A 26,583-nucleotide genomic window follows, 5' to 3' on the forward strand; every position below is an offset into this window, starting at 1 on the left:
TCCTATATCAACACAGTTCTCTCTGTGGATGAGTCAGTAGGCCAAGCCTGACCATCATCCTCTCTCATCTTTCTCTATCACACACACACACACACACACACACACAGGAAATCAAAAAGCTCTCTGCACACACACACACACACACACACACACACACACACACACACACACACACACACACACACACACACACACACACACACACACACACACACACACACACACACACACACACACACACACACACACACACACACACACACACACACACACACACACACACACACACACACACACACACACAATGTGGGCTTGGGGGTGAAGTGGTGCTTAGAAGGAGTGAACTTGGGGTCAGGGTGGAGTGAGACAAGAGAGGGACAGATAACACTTCTGTTGGAGACACTATGTTTCATTTTCAGCGTCTTAAATGGCTGTTTCTGTTGACTAATCTGGCAATTTTAAAACATAACATCTCCTCTATTCATAAACTACTCTACATTTTACAATCATATCATAGTTACAAATTTCCCTAAGCTGACTCGCTTTTAAGCAGGAGGCATGGAATAAAGAGAGCAACAGAAAGACAGAAGTGACAGTAAGATCAGAGCCCTTGTTAGGAGGGACACATGGGGGGGATTTAGCGTAAAACACCCAGCTGTCTACCTGTCTGTCTGATTGAGGGATAGTGGGGTTTTCAGTGTAACACGGAGCCAAGCTGTTCTCCTCTGTGGCGGCTAAAAGTGTGTGTGTATGTGTACTCTCCTTGCTTGCTTGGTCTCAGGGGCGCCATGGTGAGGAGGAGATAGGCAGACGACCAAAATCTCTCTCTCTCTCTCTCTCTCTCTCCTGTCTCCAGTATAGATGTCTCTATACGGACACAAAGAGAAAGGGAGAGGATGAGAGACACTGAGAGAGAGACGGAAACAGAGGGAAGGCAACAACAAAACAGGCTGTCTCCATGCCAATGCAAAGCCCAACTGTACCTCTGTTACACTCTCTTTCTGTTTTTGTCTTGTTTCTGTCAGGTGAATCTCAATCAGCTGCTTTGAGGATATATCTCCATTCTTTCTCTTCTTCCGCTCTCTCTCTCTTTCTATTTCTTAATCTTTTCTCTCCATCGCTCTTCTCTCTTCACCCTCTGTTGTCCATCCTTTTATCCTTCCTTCCACCTTTTCTTCCCTGAGTGAAAGGACTGAGTGAGTGATAGTTTTGTCTGGGTTGCTTTATTCATGTTGTTTTCCTCTCAGATGCTACGAGTTTCTACATACTTAATCCCAGGGGTCATCCTCCATGTAGGCAACCATATAACAACATTACGTTTCTTTCAGAGCATATTTGCTGTTGCAAATTAGTATATAAACACAAGACAGGGTTGAAAAACACTTTAGGTTGTAACCAGTCATCTAAAAGAAAATGTTTTATTTGCATGTTTTTTCAATGTTGTCTGCATGTTGTGTTACAGTATATTATATTGTGGCCTGATTGTAATGATGTCATAATGTGCTATTAAACTGACTTATTTAAACGAAAAGAGAAACACACATTGCTACAATGTTTTTCATATTAACAATTATCACATAACCTAAAATAGATTTTTCATTCAGTTGCGGTTGGTTTTTAATACTAATGAAATATGCAAAACTAGTACATTAGTTTATAATGGAGGAAGCTCAGTTTACAGGACTTTACATATGATGAAATATGAAATATTATAGGTCATATACTCCATATTAGCTTTTTTCATGTGTGTGTTCCACATCACAAAATCCTAGTTTTTCCAACCATGTATTAATTCATGAGTTTAAAGTAAAAGTGACACCAAATTGGTTTTAGAACAAGTTATGTTGTTTTTATAAACAGATCTGTTATAGAACATGTAATTGCAGTAAAATCAAGTCTTTCAAGTTGAATTGTAAATATTATTCTTCTCATTTATAGAAAAACTAGTTTCTATTTAAATTTAAACTCCCACCAGTAAACTTAATATGCAAAAACAAGCTGTAACGTGAGCTTAATATAACTACTGCTGCATTAAATAGGATAGAATGCAATATAGCTAATACAATAGAAAATGTTTTTTTAACATATTACACTCCCAGCCTTTTATGATTAGTATTTCACTTGGTTTCTTAAAGGAGTAATCTACATCACATGACAGAGACGAAATTTCCATAATGCAGTCATTCTCATTACATTAGAGCAAAACCCAGTAAAATGGTTAAAGGCCTGAACAATGATGCAGTGGCAATTAAAATGGTGGATAACCCACCTGACCTGCAGGCAGTTATCCCTAATAAGATAATCATAATCTCTACTAAAAAAAGAACATCTATGTCCTTTCAATAACTTACATCATTGTCATGCTGCTTAAATGTGGTTTATACTGTGGATTCATCAAAGCCTTGATGCAAAGGGGCATAAGTGGCATTTTGTTAATCATTGGGAAGTTCATTGACTGCGTTCTGATAGTAAAAAAAACCCCATTTCTGATCAAACATTTTTAAATAAAGGGCAAAGAATACAAGTGAAAATTAAATTTTAGGTGTTAAAAAAGTTGCCCTTGATGGTTTATGATTATTAATCTGTTGCCTGTAGCATTTAGATGATTGTGTTTCGGATTAGCTACCAAAAATGCAGACATTTGATTTTTAGTTTTTGCTTTGCTATAAAATTTGTAAAATGCTTGAACACAAAACCTTGAGAAAAAAAAAATTGGATGAACTGCAACAGCCTTGAGCAGTCAGAATACATGTGAGGATATAAATAGACACCAGACTTCACAAGTGCAAACACAAAAGATTTCTCAGGGAACCGAGGAGGGATGCAAAGTGCTAAACTCACCAGCACCCAGTGACGTGGTGATATTGGTCGCTTTCCTGCCGGGGGAAGATTTAATAAACGCAGAAAAACAAACACGGTCTGAGGGTGGCGGGGTTGTTGCGGGGTGAGGACGGTGGCACACTGGACACATCCTCCTGTAGGAAGGAAGCGGAGTTGTGGAGAAAAAAAAGCAAACAGGAGCCATGGACGGGTCTCTTTAACCCCGCCGTGAACCCGCGACCTTACCTTCGACTACTTCCCATCACCTCTGCACGACATTTAGCCCACGGACCGCGGAGCGCACACGCACAAGCAGCATTGTGTGGGGCTGTTTGGAAGGGGTGGAGGGGAGCAGCGAGGGCGGCGGCGTGCTGTTCATGGAGGGGTCAAAAGAATGAAAACCACCGTGTTCACAGGGCAATTACAAAAAGGCTTGGACGCTGGATGGTCTGTGCAGCCACAGTCAACTAGGAGAGAAAATATCATGTTGCAGCGGAGGAACAGCCAGGAAAAGTTACATTTCTTTTTTCTCTCTCTCATTTTATCTCTTGATGGAAGGATGAAAAGGGTTCAAAACAAATACAAATCACAAATGAACAGATGAAATTAAATAAAAGGAAAAAAGATTATGTAAAAGTTCTATTTCTGAGTTATGTCTTTACTAATTCTATATTTTAGGATAATACAACGCAAATAGCCCATGGCAGAAAATTCCCTATTATTATGTGGATGCTACTGAAGTAGGCTATTACAAGGAAAATATCAAAAGAGTAACTTGCTCAAATATGAAAGCAAAACTCCCTTATGCATGATCATAAGTATCCTATGATAAAGCCACTATAACAACTTGTAGCTGAGTAAATATACTGCACGGGATAAAAATGGAACTAATCATCAGTAATCATTTGATTTTTTTTTTTAAATAATGATGCCTTTAATGGCTCACATCACAATTAATTGCCGTCTATATTGCCAAACCATTTTATCACGATCTTTACAAATGTGTTATTAGCTGTAAAGACTAATTGTGACAGTTGAATCGATACCTTCAAGAAAAGGTCACTGTATTATATTCGTCTAATTTTCCAACACAGCAACCCTGCCTCCAAGGAAATCGTTTGTAGTTGGCATTATTTAGCACATTTTTAGTTACTATTCCTGATATATATGATGCTTTTATATATTTTTTCCTCTGATGTGGCTAAGCTGTCTCTTAAATGTTAAAAGATAAGAGGTTAACTGAGTGGAAAGGTCGTGGTTGCTTAAGAAGAGAAATGAATCGGCCACAGGAGACACGATGGAGGGCAGAGCCACAACTACAGCTGCCACACATGAATGTTTGATAAGCGGGCTGGATAATGGCTCCTTAAGTCAGTCAAACATAAACATCTCGATCGCGCTCTGACATCTGCCATCCAAAGCTAATAAATAGGAGCTGAATAATGAATGAGCATTTACAATAATAAAGCTGAAATATCTCAATGTGTCATATAGCAGGACGGATATAGGTCAAGACTATAATGTGTATAGTTTGTTTTAGTACTTTTAAATTATTACAATACTTATATGGTGACTTTCTATGGGTGGTCTGAGCATCACTTTTTTTGTATTTGCGTGTGTAGGTGTGTGGACATGGCAGGTTACATGCAGGCTTCAATGGTTTCAGCAGTGTGTGTATGAGCCCCATGCGTATGAAAACATTATGGTTTCAATAGCAGGGAGAGGGTGTGCATAGTGAGCGTATCTAAGTTGATACAAACTACTGATACTGTAAGCCAATCAGCACTGTAGCATTTATCAGTCTCGTTCGACAAAGACAGACAGACTACAATTTAATTGAAGACCATCTTTTTCTCTTTTTAGACTATGGCGTGGATCAAATATAAATGACAGCTTTAGTTAATTAACGAAGGGGTAGCCTATTTTCCCCAAATAAAGTGCTCATCATAAACATTTATAAATAAATATTTCTGTCCCTTTAGGGTACACTTTTTAAGACTTCAGTTATTTCCACATTTTGATTTAACAAGTATCCGTAGTGATTAATGAAAGCTGTTGGAATCTCAGAGGATGGGCTGCAAAATCAAAATCCCGTGGTTTCAGGGCTTTGTGATTTTAAATGGAGCTTTAAAGACGCTAATAATAACGATATAATAATAATGAATGAATACATGACTGAAAAATGTTATTGCTGTTATTATTATTTCGCAACATTATTATCCCCCCAAAATCTATAAGCCTATAAGAACCAATAATATAATGAATATAGTCTATTGGCCTGTCCTTGCTGCTGATTGTTCTTTTCATTATTAACTACTGCTTGTCAGCATCATTTCTATGTAGCACTTAATTTAGTGCTGAGCTGCTGCATGGGTCAAACTGCTGTTGACCTGTTGCACCACCCCCCACCCCCTGCTCTCCCAGACGTCCGCTATTGATCGAGGGATTGGCGAGCCAAACGGAGATGTGTGACATAAATCAGACTGGACGGGCGCTGCTCACCCGTGAGTAACCGGCTCCTCGGCCGCCGCAACCCTCCGTTATTATCCTGTAAGCTAATATCCAGTTATAGGACGGTTAGTTCCGGTCATCACCTCTCATCGGCTGCTGAGTCATCGCCGCTGTGACGTTTTCTATAAAAAGAGATTGCGTAAACATAAGTGCGCCATAAACCACCACAACACTGACACCAATCTGTTGCCTAGCAACCATTCCACCTAGGCTAGCTACTATTCGAGATTTTTTTGTTGTTAAAGAAAACAATTAGCCAAATACTCTATCAAAAATCAAAACAGTGATGTTATTTCTTTTTGATAGCCTATTCTTGCGAGTGTTTTGAAAACAATCCACGTGAGCACACTGCAGGTGATAGCCCAACAACGCCGCTTACTGTAGCTGTTAAATAATCAGTAGCACTTTCTCCAGTGGCTGAACTGCATTACAGACTAGGACTGAGTGGACGGGCGATAAACAGCCCTGTGTGCGAAAACAAATGTAGCCTGTGTGTTTTAGACTATGCGCCATCCCAGTGTCTCGCAGGTTTAATAAGAAGGACTTTGGTCCAGGGATGAACCTGGACCTAGCCTGAAATATCCTAGCAGCAAACCAACCCTAAAGGCATATTTTTGGGACGAAATAAACAAAGAAAAGTCATTACAAACTTAACTAAGTATAGGCTACATAAACATAAATATGTAAATATATATACATCCAACATATTTTCTAAATATTTCTACAGGATTTGGATTTTCTACGTCAGAATCAGAGATCTGTAGCCTATAAAAGAGTCATCTAGGGCATCTTAAAGTATTAGAAATAACATCAAGTTTAAGACTGATGTTCTGGGACTTTTCGCAGTTTAAGGGTTCTCGTGGTCATTTAAATTAACTTTCACAGACACCCGGGAGTGTGTTTGTAGCCTATTAAGGTGGATATATCCCATTAATAATAATATCCCTTGAAGTGGTGTCCAGGTGGTAGGCTAGGGTACAGTTACTCTTAATTAATTTGACAAAATGTCTTCAAAGTACAGCAAAGTAAATAGTTTTAATGGAAGAAAGCAACAGACAAGCCCAATAATAATAATAAAAAAGTGCAAAAATGTATAATAGCCTACATCGATCTATAGCTAAAAACAAATAGCCTACAACTTCAACTTGCAACAATAACTACAGTACATGATAAACCCATATTGAAACTGCTGCAGTGAAAAACTATGTGCAAATTGTCCAACCAGCCTCTGTTTGCAACTATTCTTCCACTTTTTCTGATATGCTGCCTTCCTGCCTGTGCAGTAATTGTTCTCCTGAACAATGATCACAGCCGAGCAGGCCAACAATCCCATGCACACTGAGCGGATATGACATGGCCCACCTCTTTTACACTTCTTGCCTGTCTCAAACTTGACTTGGGGGTAAACGGGTAAACGGGCAATCGAGTGGAGTAATGTCAAAAGCTGCAGTCAAAGAGGGGAGGGAAGGAGGGGGGGAGAGAGAGGGAGAGAGAGGGAGAGGGGAAGAGAGAGAAAGAGAGAGACTTCTGTTTATGTATATGGTTTTATTTTATTTCACACATGCTTTGACAATGTTAACGTCTGTTTCTCTTGCCAATAAAGCCCGATTGAATTGAGAGAGCGAGCGACTGTGACGTCGGTTTCGTCCATTGCGTGCAATGCAAACACCGCAACCAACAAATGTGAGACAATGACAGGATCGTGGGTGACATGGTGACTGTAACCTTCACACACACACACACACACACACACGAGAGAGAGAGAGAGAGAGAGAGAGAGAGAGAGAGAGAGAGAGCGAGAGAGAGACAGAGAGAGAGAGAGGCACACTTACTCGATATAGATCTATAGATCACTCACATTAGTCGATTACAAAATAAGGCTTTAATGAAAGCATTTACCCGCTGAGAGACATAGAGATTGTGTATGTTGTGAGTTAAATGATTGTGACAAGCAGCCACTGCACGTGTAAACACTTCCTGATTGCAGCAACTAGTCTACGTTTTTAGTTCAATAATGTGCTGAAACACTGAGTGTAGTGGTGGTACTTGGATCCTTTACTTAAGTAAAGATAATAATGTCACAAGGTAAAAATACTCTGTTAAGAGTAAACGTTTGGTATACAGAATTTGACTGTGAACAGAAGTATTATCAGATAAATGTAGCTTACTTAAAGTATCACAAATGAGTGTTAAATCATTATATAGGTCCCATATTATATTATTAGAATGTTATTATGTTGATGCATTAACATGTAAGCAGAACTTTATGTTTTTGCTGGTCAAAGTGGGAATATTTTTAACTAGTTTTTATGCTGTTGGGCAGTTTAATCTATAAAATTGCATAATATTTTATATGTTAAACATTTTGTATCTGAACCTGCAAAGTAACTAGTAACTAAACCTGTCAATTATATGTAGTGGAGTGAAAAGTACAATATTTCCTTCTGAAATGTATTGGGGACGAAGAATGAAGTAGCATAAAATGGAAATACTCAAGTACAAGCCCCTTAAATTTGTACAGAAGTGCAGTACTTTAGTGAATGTACTTCCTAACAGCAGCTTACTTTAGAACATTTGATCTCTTATAGTATCTTTACAATTTTAAAATATAGGCCTATTGAGCCTACTGGAAGAAGTATTCAGACAATTTACTTAAGTAACTATGAGATAACTTCTGTTATGAATTGGCACTATATAAATAAAACTGAGTTGAATTGAATTAAAAGCAGCTATGCCACAATGTAAAAATACTCCATTACAAGTAAAAGTCTTGCATTCAAAGTTGTACTTAAGTAAAGTACAGAAGGAGCTTTTTTAATGTAGTTGGTCAAGGTGAAACTAATATTACAACTTTATATGGGCATACCTGTAATATTATAAAATTATCATATATTTGTATGTCAAATATTAATCTGTAAAGTAGTAAGATGATAAATAAATGTAGTAGAGTACAAGTACAAGTATCTACATTTTTAAGTAGGAGTACTTGAGTAAATGCAGGCTACTTAGTTACTTTCCACCACTGATTTACTGTTTTGTGTGTCTTATGTCTGTGTGTTGCAGTGTGCTGTTTTCATTCACACACAGCCTTATCATCTCCTCTGCAATATCACTAGCTTATAAATAAGAGGTTATTCCACTACTGAAATGTTAAAATGGAAAAGGTCAGCTGTGGAGCATGTGGCCAGCCCAGCAGCATCTGAACCCGGGTTAAAAGGGACTGCGTGGCCAAAGAGTTGAGCGGCCTCGCCTGTATACATGCTGTCTGTGGTATCCACATCTCCCACATTAGTAAGCTTTGAGAGCGATATGTCAGCCAGAGTAATTACGGCTTGTCAGCTCCTGTGACACCGGGCTTAAGGGCCATCTCCCTAGCTCCTATCTGCATCTAAGGACCGAGGCGCTTAATCAGCCTTGACAGTCAAGTCCAAAACAGTCATATTTTCATGGAGAAATTCTGTCAACATTTGTGCTGATGTAACTCTGGCCATCGTGTTAGCTCTCTGGAGTCCCGAGTGCACTTTCAGGCCCACACATGCAGATGAATGACTGACACACAGTAAATCTTCAAGGGTTGGAAGCTGAAATAAACCGGAGGTCTTGTTTTGCTCTTCAAAAAAGTCTTTGGGGAATGGAAGGTGAGCATCATATGTAAAGCTTGGGGCATTGCATCTGATATGCACCCATTATATTTATTTCTCCCTCTCTGCCTCTGTCTCCAAATCAACCCATCTACCTGGAAGAGTGAACACACGGCCTCCTCCAGCGCCGCTGCTACGTGTCATATTGCTGTAGCTCTTTAACACGGGGAGCAGGCGGCTGTGCGGTTAAACTGATGATGAAAGAGACGTCATGGGGAAATGCGCGTTTGATACGGAGTTACCGGCGTGAAGAAAGAGGCTGTATGAGTGATAAAATTATTATAAAGGCCTATTTATACATATATCAAGGATATGAAACTCAAACTGCTTTTCGCTGCAACCGTGAATATATGTCGTTGTGGCCACTTTGTCACCTGCTGGCTGCTGGTGGATGTAGAACAGTTTGTAAGCATACCACTCTTAAAGGCCCTGACAGTTCAAGAGACAGTAAAATACAAGGGCTACAAAATAAAAAAATAGAGATGACGTTTCATTTCCCAAATCACAACTAAGCGTAGCCTATTCTGCTTTTATTTTGCGTCAAAATAATAGGCTACTAAAAATATGGAAATGACCTCATGAAGGCAGAGAGAAAGTGGAATAAATTCAGAAGGGCTATAAAGTGCATGCGGGCGCACCCACTCACTCATAACTGGACCGAAGTTCAAATTAAATAATGAATCTAAGTTAGATTTTTACTTTTAAATCCCTCCCAAAATTTGGTGGAGCCACCTGTTTCGGAGATGATGATTGGCGGGGAGGGAGAAACTAGACGAGCCTAATTGATTTTTAAGTGGTGTCTCTGAGGGTTAGAAGAGTAAGAGGGGAGTCCACTTCAGGGATCCGCCAAACTCCTCCAGTTTGTACCTGAATTGAAGGGCAGTGATGTGTTGCTGATGCGGCTCAACAAGCCACACTAGGGGCCAGACGAGGGGTGGACGGAGGGGCCAGGGCCCGAGCTGAGCTCGGTGCTCTAGTGGGGTATGGAGGGTGATTATACATGAACTTACTTCTGCAGAGGCAATAAGCTGACATGTCAAGCCTCATTCACCAAACAAAAGAAGACATTTCAGGTTTGTGATACGGGCACGCAAACACAAACACCCTCCTTCTCTTTCTCCTCTGTCCTGTCTCTGATCACACTTTTAGTGATAATTAGACACCAGTCTTTAAAAACGTTGTCAATTTCAACACATTTGACTTTATAGTCTGTAGGCTACAATGTGTTTATTTACAGCGCATTATAACCATGTGTTATTGTGTCATTATTAATCATAAGTGATGCCTGGGTTGCCAACGTCACATTCTTATTAAGATAGGCTAGGCTATATATATATATATGCACCACCCACCTTCATTCAATACACACGTTCACACACACACACACACACACACACACACACACACACACACAGGCATGCATGCATGCATCATGGAGCGCAGACCTGCAGAGAAAAAGCAACTCTCCCTGAGTGAGCGGAAGAAAAGCGGGAGAGGGAGGCCGGCTTGCAGCTCCACTCTTCCAGGGTCTCACACACAAGATCCGGGCGCACGGCTCCATTGAGTACGAGGAGGCTTTTGCATGGAGGTTCATTAGAAGTAACGAGTTGACACAAGGTAAATCTTAATGTTGAGGCGCCTTTCTCTACCGGCCCGGGGAGGAGCCCTCATTAACTGTCGCTAACAACCCGTGTAAATACACTGATTGGACAGCTCCGATACAAGCTCCCAGCCCTGCCAGGAAGTCCCCCTAATGAGACCACACAATAAAAACAATAAAAGAAAGGAGAGGGGGGAGAGAGAGAGAGACAGAGAGAGAGGTGTTAAAAAGTTTTGTACAAGCTTTGCTATTAAAGTTGGCGCCACATTTACAGATCATTATGACAACACTTTCACAAAAATTTGGCATTTATTCAATCGTCGCGTTTTTCTATTTCTTTCATTTCAAATTAAGTCACTGTTGTGTTTAGTATATGCTTCTACAAGCGTACACGGAGGGGTGACCTATTGAACCTGTGATTACAAGTAGCCTACTAAGTTGGCATCTTTTTACAGTTTTTTACGGCTTAATTGTTTTGGCGCTTGATGTAACTCAATCAAGTAAATCATACGCAAAATGACATGCGGAATTTTAGCCTATAAAAGGTTTGAAAAGTAAAAATAAAATAACATTGCCACAGCAGCAGGACATAAGTTTCTATCTGAGAGCAGGAGATAATGTACTGCAAAAAATATCTAAGCACTTCAATCTTAATTTTATCATAGCTATTTTTCCCCCAAACGTGGTGAAATGCTTCCAGTGACAATAAGGTGATTCCACAAATTTTACGCATTGCAGAATTTTGCAGAAACAAGTGTTAGCATCTTAAAGCAAAACAGAATATGTCTAATATTTCTCCAATACAATTAAGACAATTGCACTCACTCAAAATTGTCATGAAAAAAGTTGTAATGGAAACAGATGAAATTATCACATCCCGTTGCCTGGGCTTTCACACTTTTTCACCAAGAAACAAATATTTTCAAAACTCAGTGCTACGTTAAATGACTTGTTTAGATTGATACTTTTTGCAGTGTAGAGTCTCCATACCCTGGCATGGCCAGCATGGGACGGAGGGGATTGTGCGCCCCATCCCGACAGCATCACACATCTGCTCTGCAAAGGCACAGATCTCCCCGGTGCTCGGTGAATAAAAATGGCAAACGGACTTTAGTGATGTAAAAGAAGAGATCTGGGAGAACTACCTCCCCATTCAAACTAAAAAGGCCTGACGAACTTATCTGCATCATTTCATAAATATTTTTTGAAAAAGTGTCCGAAAAATACAATTAGTCGCAGCTTACCGAACATTAGTGACAACATTGTAGACGGAAACGGGTCTGCTTAGACAGAACTTACAGGAGCAGCGGTTGGATTTCCATCCTGATCTCGGACAAATTGACCTGTGAAATAGCAGTGAACCAGTGTCACGTCCAGTCCCATGCTCGAATGGTGACAGTCCGTGAACTGGACCCTGTTCGCAGCTCTGCAGGGGACGAAGAAGAGCAAGGGGGAAAACAAGAGCGAAGAGGGGAAAAGGTAATTCCGGATATGTTTGGTGAAAAAACACCAGCGTTGAATTTTCACATCACTAAAATAAAACATAATACATTTCTTGACATGTGAACGGTAATTAAAAGTTCCCATACGTTAGAAATTAAATGCATGCGTGCACGTGTACATGCATATAAATAGGCAACTTAGTTAAAAAGGAATAACGAACATAATAAAGGAGATTTTATTTTTTGGTACGTACCCGTCATTGCTCCACAGTCTCGTCCTGTGTATTGTTGAGATGAATCCGGGATGGAGCAGCAGACACATGAGTCTCTCCTGTGTTTGCCAGGGAGGGGTGTGCTGCCTTTTCTGGCCAGCCTCTGCCAAACCGGGGTCAACGAGGGAGCAAAAAAATAAAACAAGACCCTTTCTTTCGTGCCTTCTTTCTCTTTCCCTCTTACCTTTTACAGTCAACACCTTTTTCTGTCTTTCTGTCATCCGGTTCCCTTCTCTCTCTCTCACTCACGTACATGACGTAGCACCAGCTTTGTTTATTTGCTGCTCTTATTGGAACAGACTGATAATAACTTACTAATTGGCAATTAACCAGTATAGTAACTAACATTTTAGATCCATTGCGTGCTGTAAGAACTGTTGGAGACAAAGAATAGTAGCATTTCTTTAACGGCTAAAACTAGATTTATTTATATAAAAGTTTTCTAAACAAAGTTTGTCAAAGGGCTTTACAATCAATCAACAGAAATGTGATCACAGGAGGTGAGGTGTCGGTGCAAAGCAGACGACAGGCGTCTCTGTCTGCTTGACCAACATATTATCAGTGTTTTAGCGTGCAAAATGCTGTTTGTGTTGTGGTGTCTGGAGGTTTAGGCTGAAAGTAAACGGAGAAGACGCTAAATGCTCGATGTGCATTCAGAGCTCTCGTCCCCCGCTGCTCGGAACATTCAGCAAGCCCTCGGATAAACACACAATTAGGGCAGGTGAATAAACTTGTTTGGGGGGTGTTAATTACATGCTTAACGTAAACAAAAGCCATGTAAAAGAATGTGAATTACCAGTGGCTTTTCCCCCTCAATCCCCATTCAGGTTTTACATTTCACCTCTAGTCTCTTCTAGGAGTGATTTCCGAATTGCCTGCGAGGGCTACTCCCAAACAAGGCTCCTCCAGAACATAATGCTGGATAATACCTGCAGCCTTGGCTTGAATGGTGATCACCTAAATTGGTGCACCAGGAACCCAGGCAGGTATAGGAGGCTTTGCATATTCGGAGGAGTGCTGCTAAGCCTGCATTCTCAACATAATTTTGGGGTGGTGTGTGCATGTGTGTGTGTGTGTGTATGTGTGTGTGTGAGACGGGGGGTGCGGGGGGCACACGAAAATACCAGCCTTTACTTCCAGTCCACAGAGCTTTCCAACGGGACCAGTTCAAGTGCCACTTGGAATTAGTTCTACTGAGGTTCGTATAGCGGCGCAGTGGACAGGTTTGATCCCATATAGCTACTACCCTACCCCCTCACACACGCGCACGCGCACAACCCCAAAGGAAACACACAAACCAAACGCCTGACCCTGCAACAAGATCATCACAACCCCTGCTCTGTATTACAGGCACATACAGACACTTGCACAACATGCACGTAGGTCTACGTACATGCAGTACTCCCTTTTGCCCAAAAAACCGATGCGTAAAAGTGCGCAAACGTGCGTAATTGCACACTCTCACCCGCAGTTATTAAAGTATGTCAGTTCAGGTGAAATGGTGGACATAAACAGGTAGCACTGACTATACATGCATGTCTACTCACTGTCCCCCTGAGCTTGAAGTCGGTGGTCTATCTGGCCAGCCCCGGAGAATGTGCAAATCTGAGAGAGGGAAGGAAAAGTTTTGAATTCCTGAATGATTTTGTAGAAAGGCGGCTTAGGATCATTATGTCAGCTTTATTGAGGGCGGATTAAGCAGAGTCTAGATGCTACGCCTTGTACACGGCCCTTTCACAATGTGAGCACTGTTCGTGTTAGAGTGAACTCACACTATTTTAACACCCTATAAGCCCTGTCTAAATATGAAGCCGTTTTAGCCATAAACATGAAAATCACACCGCCGTGGCTACTGCTGTAAGCCGAATCCTGTGACTGGATGTGGACATTGATCATGTCCTTACCACTAGATCAAATACATGAAAACTGCTTTTATGTCCACAACAAGCTTTGATGTTGCCATTTAATTGTAATTCCAATACTAATGGTATTAATTACAGGGCTGGACTATGACAAAAACCCGTGATAAACTGGTGGCATTAAAAGGGCGATGCCATTGGTAAATTACTTTTCGAACTAAACGCCATGACCTTTGTTTAATCAACACAACGCTGTGCATCGATATTCATTTGGAACAATAAATTGTGTTGGTTGGAGAGGAGGCAGCGGGCAGGGGGCCAGAGATGCGCCCAGCGTCCCGGAGGCAAGGCCGGGGACAGCAGGAGGGGGAGCGGCATCACACTGCAGTCTGCACTCGGACCAGCACCCACACACAGAAAGTGACCACACACACCAGCGAGTCCGAGTAAAGTCATGCTCAGACCCTGTCATAAAATTAAAACATTTATAAAATCATCGACGGATCCAGGGAAAAAGCCGAAAGATTATAGGATTGTGTCATAATTTGATCTTTTAGAACACAAGAAAATGGAAAGTGATAACATATATCAAAAGGAAACACGTAGAAGACCCTAACGCTTTCCTTCCCCTCGATAAAAAGGATTTTTTAAAAAGTAGCTACTACAGGAAAAACTGTACGAAAATAATGTGCAAATTGACTCGCTTCTATTCAAAACGTGTATTCCGGAGTTGCAGTCATTGGTTGTCCATTTGTCACCCTTTTAAAGCTCTCTCAGCCTCCCGCCCTCCCTTCCCGTCTCTGCTAAGCATCTCCAGTCTACATATCTTCTTTAGCTTTAACGAGCCTCGTTAAGATCGCAATAATATTCCACCCTCTAATTGCTCATTCCATTCAGCAGATAGGCGAGCATTGGCTTGCGCCTGATGCGCGCGGTGCGGTGGGAGGGTTGCTGTGGAGATCGGAGACTCTGATAACCCCCAGTGCGTGCTGCACAAGTGGTGAAAGCCTCGCGCTACGTACTGGCTAATGATTGGCACGCTTGACAGTGATTGGCAGGGCTGCCATGACAACGCTACAACGACACCAAGAAGACCAATAGAAAAGGGAAACAAAATGTTTCAATGCTACACTCAACGGCGGATTTAGGGGGGAGATATTATGAGGCTGGTGTCATTAGGCGATAGCCATTGAATCATTCAATCTTTTTTACTTGCCGTGTTTTTTCGGTTTTTCCTTTTTCTCGATAATTTTCTTTCTCTCTCAGGTCATTTCCATGGTTTTCAGATCCCCTTTAGAGCTTTATCCCTCCCATTTCTTCCTGCCAAACTTCGCTGATCGCCCTCTGCTCCTGGCGAACAGCGCTCCCACTACCAGGTCTCCAGAAGACTTGTCCATGTTTCAGCTACCGACCCTCAACTTCTCCCCGGAGCAGGTGGCGAGCGTCTGCGAGACGCTGGAGGAGACCGGGGACATCGAACGGCTGGGCCGCTTCCTCTGGTCTCTGCCTGTGGCTCCGGGAGCGTGCGAGGCGATCAACAAGCATGAGTCCATCCTGCGCGCCCGGGCCGTGGTGGCGTTCCACACGGGGAATTTCAGAGACCTCTACCACATCCTGGAGAACCACAAGTTCACCAAGGACTCGCACGGCAAACTGCAGGCCATGTGGCTGGAAGCGCACTACCAGGAGGCCGAGAAGCTCCGCGGTCGTCCCCTCGGACCGGTCGATAAGTACCGGGTGCGGAAGAAGTTTCCGCTGCCTCGGACCATCTGGGACGGCGAGCAGAAGACGCACTGTTTCAAAGAGCGGACACGGAGCCTGCTGAGGGAGTGGTACCTTCAGGACCCATACCCAAATCCCAGCAAGAAAAGGGAACTGGCTCAAGCCACTGGACTCACTCCTACACAGGTCGGAAACTGGTTTAAAAACCGGAGGCAACGAGACAGAGCCGCGGCGGCCAAAAACAGGTTGGTGATATTTATCCTCACTGTCAAAACACAAGAATGTACACAAGTTTGACAAACACGCATAAATTCAAAAGAAAAAGAGGAGTTTTCATTAAACATGTAGTTGTACTTACGGATAGAGACTGTCTAGGAAAAAGACGAGTCTGTCTCCCAGGGGGAGGGAGCAGGCTGCGGCGACATTTTTGTTATGAAGTGAAATCTGGGTGAGCATCGAAAACACAATTTATGCTGTTGTAAATATCCAAAACTGTCTTTTTAAAATACAAGATTTTTTTTTTCATTTAGAAGAGCTTCTAAATACATTTTCAGCAGATATATAATTTAACGTTGCAGGTATTTTGAAGGCGATATGAAATTATCAAAAACACTGCTAATGTTAAACTCAAGTTGGTGGTCAAAGAACTCTGAACAATAAAATAATAATATAATCACAAACTGGATTGCTGTTAAACCGAAGAGGCGATTATTACGCAGTGTTCTTTTTAAATAGAAACAGCTTGTTTATCTTTTCCTCAAGAGTGAAAGTACCGTAATAAATGACACATAGTGCTTAAAACATATATATATATATATATATATATATATATATATATATATATATATATATACACACACATTACTGGGCTTCACTTAGTTATAGTGCAATCACCTTTTCGGTGATAATAGTGTAACGAGCCTTATGAATTATTTTTAATCAGTAAAATGTATAAAATAAACAGGACTTGATAAGTCTTAATATGTACAGTATTTGGCCAACAGTTAAATCGTTTAATGTATACCTTTAAATGGGCTACATTTGAAATAGTAATAATGTTTTGCAAATAATTTTAAATATTTTTGTGTTTGTTACCAAAGCTATGTAGTGATCTATTTAAACTACACAGCATATAGTAGCTAGCCTACATTTATCATGTACTATATAGTACATTTATTATTTTAACATCACATTTTACTTAGCATTGTTGAAAAAGATTATCTCAAAGGATGATAGAGATATTATTGATATTACTTGACTAAAATGAGCATGCGTATTAAAAAGCATTTGAAGACATAGGCTGTATTCATAACATTAAGTGTGGTATCATTCCATTGAAATGCTATAATTGATTAGAAAATACCTCGGAGAGTACTAAGCCATATGAACACTATTCTAATCTTTTTGCTAAATGAATAGATATATTTCCAGCCTGACATTATCCCGCCGTGATGGAGTTATTATCATGAGTGGATTGGAGATAAACATTTAGGATGATTGGAGTAACCTGGATCTCGACGTCACTCATTCATACACTTCCACTTCTATCACTCTGAAATACATCTGCATCAAAGCCTCATGACATTTTGCATTTGGACAAAGGTCTTTAATTTATTTGAACAAATAATAATAATTTGGTTATGAAACTGCAGAGTCGTTGGTTTTATAAGATAAATAAAACTCTGCAGCAATGAAGAAAAATAACAAACGTAGAGCAAATGCACATAGTAACTAAAACCAGAATAAAAACAAAATCGCTACAGACTGTTATTGTAAAGAATGCCATCAAACTGCTTTTATAAAAGACACCACGTTGGATTTAAAGCTTATTTTTTTCTGTAGTGCTATGACAAGTAATTTAAATCCCAGACTGCTGACTTGCGCGCTGATCATGCCTACTTTTGTAGAAAAAAAAAACAAAACAAAAAAACCCATTACATTTCTTCCAACATTTGGTAGTCTAAATAGTGCTGTGTTTTGTTCCCTGAAAGCTGGCTATTTGATAAAAGCATGCATGCATGGCTGGGGCCGGCAGGGGGAAAGAAAGGCGAGTTTGGACCCCCATTTTGCAGGAGGAGGAGGGGAAGGGGGACATTCTCAGGTCTAATTGCCATTTCTCTCATTTTTTTCTTCTTTTTTCCCCCTCCCCTCCTCGCTTCTTTTCTTCTCCAGGCTCCAGCACCAAGCAATAGGACCGAGCGGTATGAGGTCCCTCTCGGAGGCCGGTCTCACCCCTCACAGCTCGGCAGAGTCGCCTTCAACCGCGGCCAGTCCCACCACCAGCGTTTCCAGTATGACAGAGAGAGTCGATACTGGGACGTCCATCCTGTCCGTCACATCCAGTGACTCGGAGTGCGATGTATGATACGGAGGAAAAAAACACAAAAACACAAAAAGAGAAATATTTACAGGGAAAATGGACCTGAGAGGAAGAAAAAAAGACTTATGAAATATCGCGGATGAAAAAAGGACCGATTGATATAAATATTAAAATAAAAAGAGATAAAAGCACGTCGTTTTTTTTTTATCAAAAAGCGCTTTCAAAGGACCCACGCCTCCCCCTCCTCTTCATACCCCCACACCACCACCACCACCACCACTACTACTAGACTACTTGCATGATGTCTTTTTTATTTTTTATTTTGTAATCAGGGAAAATAACCTGAATGCAAGATTTTCCATCAGGAACATCGATCAGAGGGAATAAAAACAGATCGTCTTGGTGTCTTCGTCGCTTTTTCTTTTTCTCATCTCAATTTTTAGTCCAAGTGATGATGATGATGATGACGGCGAAGCAGCCGCCATGCAGACAAGATGCAATCCTGTTTTTACTTTGTGTTCATCAGACAATCATTTTAAGTCGTAAGCACCTTTTTAAATACACTTCTGTCACTGCCTGTGGGGTACATGGTCAAAAAATGTCGAACGGAATCGTTTATGACTGTATCAGATTTTTATTTTTATTTTCAAAATTTTATATTGAATTATGTATATCTCAAATAATGCGATCATTCTCCCGGTCTGTAATATACGTGTAGAAATATGCTTGTACATAATTATTGCTCTCCCCCGTCTCATCCTCTTTTCTATCCCTTCCTCACTTTTCTTGACTTGGTGTTCCTACATAAAATATTTGTCAAAACTTACAACTGAAGTGCTCTAGGCGTTTTTGTTGTTTTTGGGTTTTGTTTTGTTTGGGGAGGGGGTGACATATGTTAACAGTCACATGCAAAAAAGAAAAGAAAAAGAAAAGTGGAATAGCTTATTACATTTATTCAAGTCTACAGGCTGCCCCCCTCCTCTCCTCTCTGCCGCCCCAGGGTCGCTCAAAGCGCTTATTTACATTAGCCTTTCGTTATTGTGTGGTTATTATGTTAATGTACCATACATTTCTAAATCAAATACAGTATTCAATTTGCTATACCTCTTTGCATGATGTCTGTCTCTCCATCCGATTACGGATAAGGACATTGATAAGTGGCTAAACACATGTTCATATTGGGTCATTATTGGATTGTGGAGACATTAATGCTCATCATGGCTTATGCTGCCCGGACCAGGTCATGCAGTCAGCGGGCTGATTTCCGGAACAGAGTTGAATCGGGTTATACAGACTATTTATTATATTGGTGTAAATTGTTTGGTCTTTTACAGTGACAACGCAAACCAATGCTGTAATTAAAATGTCATATATTTTATTTTCCAGAAGAAGTCATGCTTTACCCCTTTTTTAATTTATCATTACACCCCTGGTTTTAAACCCATGTGATGTAGGTAAAATCCTCCTATATGACTGCCTCTGTATACTACAAAAATTCTGGCAAACGTCAACGTCATGTAGCACTTAAAAATGTGAGTGCTATTTCCCCTTTTGTTTACCGTTGCTAGTGAATACAGAAATTAAGTAAACGCGCCATTAAATGGGCTAATCACGATGGGACTCCTCCCCTGTCCCAATCTCCCATTGTGGCCCGCTGAAAAGAGCTTTTCTTCCTCGGACGAGAACCATTTCCCCCTCCAAAAAAAGGCTTTCTCTCCTGCAGTCCCTTTCCATCTAAATCCCCAACCAATTATGCTGCAGACTGGGGCACATTTGCTATAGGACACTGTTGCAGGAACTATAGTTTTGGTGGAAACACTTGCGCAAAGATTTCTGCCTCCTGGAAGCTGAGCTGAGGGTTTCCCCATGTAAATACGGAGCTTTATTAACTGGCAGGCAACTCTGTAATGCGCGTCGAGTCTCTGTGAGTGTTGCAGTCATGTATTTAGCAACAGAAAGTAGGACAGAGGCTGCTGTTTGGCTCAGGGAGACCGCAAGACTTTTAGAAAGTGGAGTCTGGCATAAAAAACCTAAGGCGGCGACATCAACAGTAAACCTGCAGTTCTTTCACTAAGACAGATTTTTTTATTTTAATAAGACAACTGTAACTGAAACGTTCCCGTCTCAACAAGTGTAACAGGACCTTTAGGCCTACTGTGGTATCAGGGATGAACGGGATGTTAAGATATTTTTCCAGGATGTTTGGCAATTTTGTGCAAAAACTGAAAGTTTAAATCTAAAATTCTATTGGGGGGGGGGGCACCAAAAGAGGCCGAAAGGGGGTATGTAACATTTAGAATAGAGACTAGGAAATCAATATTCAAAAACGTGCCTAATTAGACCAGTTTCATTTGTTAATCTAATGGCTATACGTTAATAACACAGGAGGCTATGGGGTGTGTAAAAAAACAACATTATTAACATTAATCATATAGCTCATAAAATATTTGTTTTATTGTTGTTAAGTGAAATCCTCTCCGCTAAATTTGAGAATCAGCTGGACAAAAGTTGAAATTGTTATAAATAGTAAAAGCAGATCTGGCAATGGATTAGGGTTCTTTTCTCAATAAATGTTATCAGTCTCCACTGGATGAAATGTGCGCATAAGCTATCTACATGCATAAATCTCCCTCAGACGGATACCAATCAAAAGACAAAAACAAGTGTGTCAAAAGCTTCAGCCGTACGACTCAATGGGAATGCGATCCTGAAATAACCGAGGCCATAATGCAGACCAACGCAAAGCTCAGCCTGGCTGAAACAAACCATCTCCCGCCGCACTCATTGGCAGTCGATTGCAGATGGAGTAAATCTGTATCATATTTTAAACCCATTCCGGGTGTTAAATCGGCCTGCCAGAGACAGATAGGCCCTATCAAAAGCACCGAGGGGCCATGGCACCGCAGCACCACCAGACCCTTATCACCCCCCCACCACCATCACCTTTCCATTTACGCACTCCACAAGTTTTATTGGCTGCGACAAGTCCCGGCTATGATTGAGATTAAATAAATGTAAACTGAAGAGCATTTTTATCGGGAAAGGAGGACACGAGGATTAGGGCTATATCTGAGAGATGGAGCCACAGATAGGGACTCATGAATACAAAACAACCGATGAATGGGCTTCATTTGCGCAACGTTACCTTCATTATCCCTATAAGACTCTGGAAACACAGTGTAAATATGTAGATGTAAACTTAACTTGGCTTACTTGAGAGAAATAATAAAAGCGATGTATTTGTTTGAAATGATGTGTAAAAAAAAGTCAGCTAAAGATGCAAACTTTGCAGTCGCCTTTTACACCCCTTAATGGATCCGTTGCGCTTCACTTTATAAACACAAGTGGAATATTTATGATGGATTTCCATAAATGCACAAGCAAACTGTGTTAAAGAAATATTATAGGAATTCTACGCTATAGGATATGATACCAGTGACATACCAAAAGTCAATATTAATTAAATATCATAGTGATTTTCCATTAGAGCATGTTTAACCATGTTAATAAGACGCATGTAAACAGGTACATGATTGCCTTCGCTGTTAACATATGTAGGCCAGTGGCAGTAGTAAAAAGTGCTATCTGTTGCTGGCTGGGGTCATTAACAGTAGAGGGGGGGCTCTTGTTCGTGATCTGTCAACTCAAATATGGATCACAAGACAAAGGAACTTAGCGAGGAGTAATCTCTGAGTGTGATACTTACATGAGAGTAAACGAGAATGTGAGACAAGTGCGGCAACAATGGAGACTCGCATGTTTTCCCCCTTTTCGCTCCCTTAAGTTGTTTTGCATTTATCTGTGCAAATGCATCTGTCAAACAAGATTTGCATGAATATCAAGCTGAACGTCAACAACATAAAGAAGATTAGTTTTTTTTTTTTTAATGGCTTCCAGATTTGAAGTCAAAGTGATTTAAAGTGTCTTTAAGAGGAGAAAAGCACAAGCGAATGCTCTTCTGAAATATATAGTTGATTTCTGTTTGGATTGATGGTTTGCGTCGTGATGATCCGCTTAGAGGTCATAGTTTACTTTCCTTTTCATTCCCAACCACAACATATTGTATACCGAAGTTAATGCAGGCACTGTCAGTCCAACTATAGGGAACAAGAGGAAGGAGGGGGGGACTATTAAGCCGGAGTCGGGCGGTGAGAAATACTTGCCCTGCCCTGTTTTTTCTCGGATTTCACCGGTTAACTGAACACAACTTTCCTATTGGTGTGTATTCATGCAGCACCCAAAGAGCACCAGTTTCCCTATAGCCTCACCAGCGCGGCTGTCAGTGCAGGAATGAGCGGGGCCCTCTGGACTAAACTTTCTGCTCTCACTCTCTCCTTTCTTCAATAGGTAAGACGCAGGGCTGCAGCATTCCTCTTGACTGAGTGGTAATTTATACTAAGTTATATGACCTGTCATTCTGTTTTGTAGATGGAGAGCTACTGTTCTCCTTCTCTGGGTTATTATGTGAAATAGCAGCAGCAATCAGCAATCCTTGTAAAGGCCAAAACAACTGTCTGCATTAATTACACATTATATTTTCACCTAACCATCACCCTGAAATCACAACTATCCTGCAACACATTTTAGAGGAACTACAGCAAATAGCTGCAGCTTTTTACATGATTTTAGTGATATTAAAAGGGATTATAAGAGATAAAAAGTACTTTAAAACTCAAGAAACTCAGTTGTAATCATATAAAAAATTGGCTATATGGTAATAGTGATGTGTGGTTATGGGCTCATGTCGACAGTTTTATAATTTGGCGTGGATGCAAGCAGGTAAACGTTGTGAGATGTGTCACATTTTGACTTTTTGTGTAATTTCGATAATGTCTGTGCCAAAGGTGCGTAAATTGTGCGCGTTTTTTTTTTTTTTACCAATGCCAGGCGCCATGCACCTGCTGCTTGTTCTCAACTGATCAACTCCCCCACCCACCCCCATCACACACACAGTCTCTCTTTCACACTCACCATTTATCACACGCACACACTCTCTCCAGGACAAGGGCAGCGTTTGAAAGTGTCCTTCTATTAAATTGTAATTTGGAGGTCACACAAGGCAGGAGGCAATGATACAGGATCAGCGGCGTATAAGCTTTCATTATATGTAGACTACCGTGTATAGACAGATGGGATCATACTCTCTCTCTTCCATAGTCAGGTTGGGAGGTGTGTGTGTGTTGTGGGGGTTACGGAATACTTCAGTCTAATGCTTATTAGTATGGACTGCCATTGCACAAGCCTCATCTTTTTAAAACAAGCATAACATGAAAGCAACCCAACTCTGGCTTACTCAAGCAAACATGGCCACCACCCCCACCCCCCTCTCGGGCGCACACGTGCACGCGTATAGCCGTACACGGACAGCCCATATGGATGTTAGCCTATGTGTGTGTGCGTGTGTGTATGTTGGGGTGGGGGCGCTGGGTGCAGGCTGTGATCTCTCGCCTTGTGCACACCGAGTGGACAGAGGGCTGAGCAGCTTAAATGGAGCCCCAGCACCTGTGTTTTCTACCGCCGTTCTCAGGCCTTCTTAGCATGGCACACTGTACAGCCCTGATGTATGCACTGAGAACCGGGCCGTGAACACGCAGACATTATACACTCCATGTGCCAGAAATAAAAGGGACGGATGTGGGAGTTTATCTTCAGAATTAAGCTACACTGAATAATTAAACTAAACCCCCCTATATTAAGGGTTTCCGTGCTGCACCTCCTTTTTTCAGCCATGTTTTGGTTTAAGATTATTATTAACCAACTTAAATAGCCAACTTTTAACCAATTGTGCCTAATCAAAGCCAAGCTACTTAACCAGGTATTTTAAAAGTTAGTATAAAGTATCTCTTCTGCAATGATCCAGTTTTTTAAAAGTTTTAAATAACAGGAGATAATTTGGCCTAATAAAAGCCACCTCGGCCTTTTCTTTATTTGTACTCTGCAACCTTACTGCGTCTCAAAATATTTCTGCTCTCACTCATTTTGTTAATAATGTCAGACGTCTACACAAACACGTCACTGAATATTTGTTTATTAGCAAGAAACCACTAAAACAGACTCCGTCCTACTCTCAGACTTGGTGCGTTTTGGTGACACGTCCCCCTTTACTCCCCCTTTTCCTTCCATGAATTGGTGATTGTTCCCTGGTTTGATGCTGAAGGCTATTGTCTGTCAGCTGGAGCTGCTGCCTGCTCTGGTACTGAAAGCACCGGATGAACCTGGACACGGACACCCGGTCCCGCTGTGCCCAGACACCTCACACGTAGCCTGCACTCCTCATCTTTTCTTTAACCGTTAAGATTTGGGACGATAATACATGAAACTCCTGTCAACTTTGGCCGGAAACGAGGTTCCAGGTCAACAACTTAAATCGGCATGACGACACCCAAGGCCTTTTGCATTAAAGACTATACATCTTCTTCTTTAAATCGACGAATGGATGAACTGTATGCTACATGGCTCAAAATCAAGTCAAAAGAAAATTTGGCATCTGTTATTGTCTTACTACCAAACCAAGACTAAAGAAGGAACCATTTATAAGCAAAACTGAATTTGTATTGTTAGAAAATGGCTGTTAAAGTTACTGATTTTGTTTCTGAATACACCACCTCAAACTGGTGTGTTGTTGTTATGTTCTGGGTATTTCTGACGGGACAAAAATCATCATATGTTCATGGTATCATAGTTTGACCAAAGTAGGCTATTTGGTGTATATGTGAAAAAGATAATCAGCAGCTTTATTTAAGTGTTTCTGTGTGGATGAATAAAACCAGATTAGATATTTTCATTTTGCAGGACAAATCATGTCCTTTATATGTTTGTTTTTGAAACCCAGCTCACAAAGGCTCATGTGCACTGGAGATATAATTCTAAAATATGTAATGCAACCTATCGGTTTGGCATATATCACTGTGATTGGCCTAATATGTGACACACCGTAAAACGCCTCGGCTTTTGTAAAGCTTGCCCGGTGACACGCCTCCCTTTTGTGCCCATGCACTTAACAAAAGGTCGGGGATTGACTGAGGCCTGGGTGTCCTTATCAATTTAACCTCCATTTACAAAGCTATAGGATGGATTACCCGGGACGCCAGCCTCACCAAGCTCACAATCAGCCCCGGCCAGAGGAAAGTCCACACTGTGAGGGGACAGCGGCGGGCCAGGCAGGTGCCAAGCCGGCCACACTGAAGGCTGAGCGGAGCAGAGCCAAACGTGTTCCTTGACTGCCATCTAGAGGAGTCTTGTGGGAGAAACATGGCCCCAAAGCATGTCTTCCCAAAGTGTTCCTTTCATGTCAAGTGCATCTGAAATGGAAAGCAAAGAGGATCAAAATTCAAGTTAATTTTTTATAGCTGCTGCATTACATTAAGTGGAAACATTCTAGATGTCTTATGCATTACTTTATACACATTTTCCCAAATTTCAGCCTGACATGTTTGGAAATGTCTTTGTGTTTGAGTAATATCTGGCTGCCCAACATGAGCTTGTGCTGATGGAGCCTGTTTGGCTACGATCTACAGTATAAAGGCAGTACCTCTGTTTGAGTTGGGACTTCTTAAAATCCTCCTTGTGCTCTAGTTAATGTCAGTGCAAGCACGAACATACATATAAAGGCTTGCACTACAGGGACAACTGCAGGCCAGTGAAGTCATACTGCCCACACACATACACATACTGTATACACACTGTACCGGGCACATTCATTAAAGTTTCATTGCATGAAAGTCAAATGATGTTGGAACACTGAACCAGCTTCTGCATTTAGTGCTAGATCAAGGATTCAGACGCCAGAGAGTGTAATGGAACCCCCGATCCCTGGTTAATTTTTAAAAACTGATACCCAGAGTTTTACTGAGTCCAACAAGGAGCCAAGTGACTGACTGGTGTGTGCGTGTGTGTGTGTGTGAGAGATGGTGGAGCTGGTGGTGGTGAGGTGGAGGGGAGGCATAATGGTGTCCGCTGGAGCGCAGCCTTTTAGAGTTTAACTTGCCTATTATGGAGAGCAGGGCAGGGGGAGGAAGAAGACAGAGAGAAGGCAACAGAGAAGGTTTCACTGTAAATGGACAGTAAAATGCTTACGGCAACTAGGCTTGAATCCACCATTAAATCATTGCAGGAGGAGAAGGGCATGCTGGCATGTTACATGCCATAAGCTATAACTTTTTCATTTCCCCACTTTGTACCCACTCACATGTCCTAAAACGGTTTCAGCGAGATTTCAGGTTCACGGAAGTGTACAAGCAACCTTTATCTGGGCTCACTTGAGTTGATTTACAGTTCCACCAGCTCAGTGGTTAGATGGAGATACATCCAACTTTCACAGGCTTATTAGCTAATAGAGCCTGGAGGTAAAAAATGCACTTAGAATATGAATATGAATAAATACATGGAATATACAT

At 41.2% G+C, this 26,583-nt stretch overlaps 2 protein-coding genes across 5 annotated transcripts in view; one reads left to right on the forward strand and one right to left on the reverse strand.

Annotated features, from left to right (window-relative positions):
• Positions 1–185: 185 nt before the first annotated feature.
• LOC122884061 overlaps positions 186–26,583 on the reverse strand; it is a 31,078-nt gene continuing 4,680 nt past the window's right edge. The window contains exons 4-8 of one of the 4 annotated variants that reach the window (XM_044213398.1): positions 25,285–25,488; positions 13,834–13,891; positions 12,269–12,389; positions 11,872–11,998; positions 186–2,975 (exon numbers count right to left, since the gene is read on the reverse strand). In XM_044213398.1, the coding sequence (XP_044069333.1) occupies positions 2,892–2,975; positions 11,872–11,998; positions 12,269–12,389; positions 13,834–13,891; positions 25,285–25,440 (546 nt within the window). In that variant the 5' untranslated portion in view covers positions 25,441–25,488 and the 3' untranslated portion in view covers positions 186–2,891. Of the gene's footprint in view, positions 2,976–4,010; positions 10,723–11,871; positions 11,999–12,268; positions 15,009–25,284; positions 25,489–26,583 lie in introns of those variants that run through there. The other 3 variants (XR_006379788.1, XR_006379787.1, XR_006379786.1) reach the window with 3 other exon arrangements.
• six3a (SIX homeobox 3a) lies at positions 15,293–19,290 on the forward strand. The gene is made up of 2 exons (XM_044213395.1): positions 15,293–16,112; positions 18,040–19,290. Exons 1-2 carry the CDS (start codon positions 15,421–15,423, stop codon positions 18,230–18,232), a joined length of 885 nt encoding a protein of 294 aa, XP_044069330.1. The 5' UTR covers positions 15,293–15,420; the 3' UTR covers positions 18,233–19,290.

This window comes from Siniperca chuatsi, linkage group LG11 (genome assembly GCF_020085105.1).
Source record: "Siniperca chuatsi isolate FFG_IHB_CAS linkage group LG11, ASM2008510v1, whole genome shotgun sequence".
NCBI classification, from domain to species: Eukaryota; Metazoa; Chordata; class Actinopteri; order Centrarchiformes; family Sinipercidae; genus Siniperca; species Siniperca chuatsi.

Excerpts from the sequence above, each read along its gene's own strand:
- six3a (XM_044213395.1), top strand. The coding sequence starts at position 15,421 with ATGGTTTTCAGATCCCCTTTAGAGCTTTATCCCTCCCATTTCTTCCTG. Across the intron at positions 16,113-18,039 it reads GCCGCGGCGGCCAAAAACAG|GCTCCAGCACCAAGCAATAG; the intron begins GTTGGTGATATT and ends TTTCTTCTCCAG.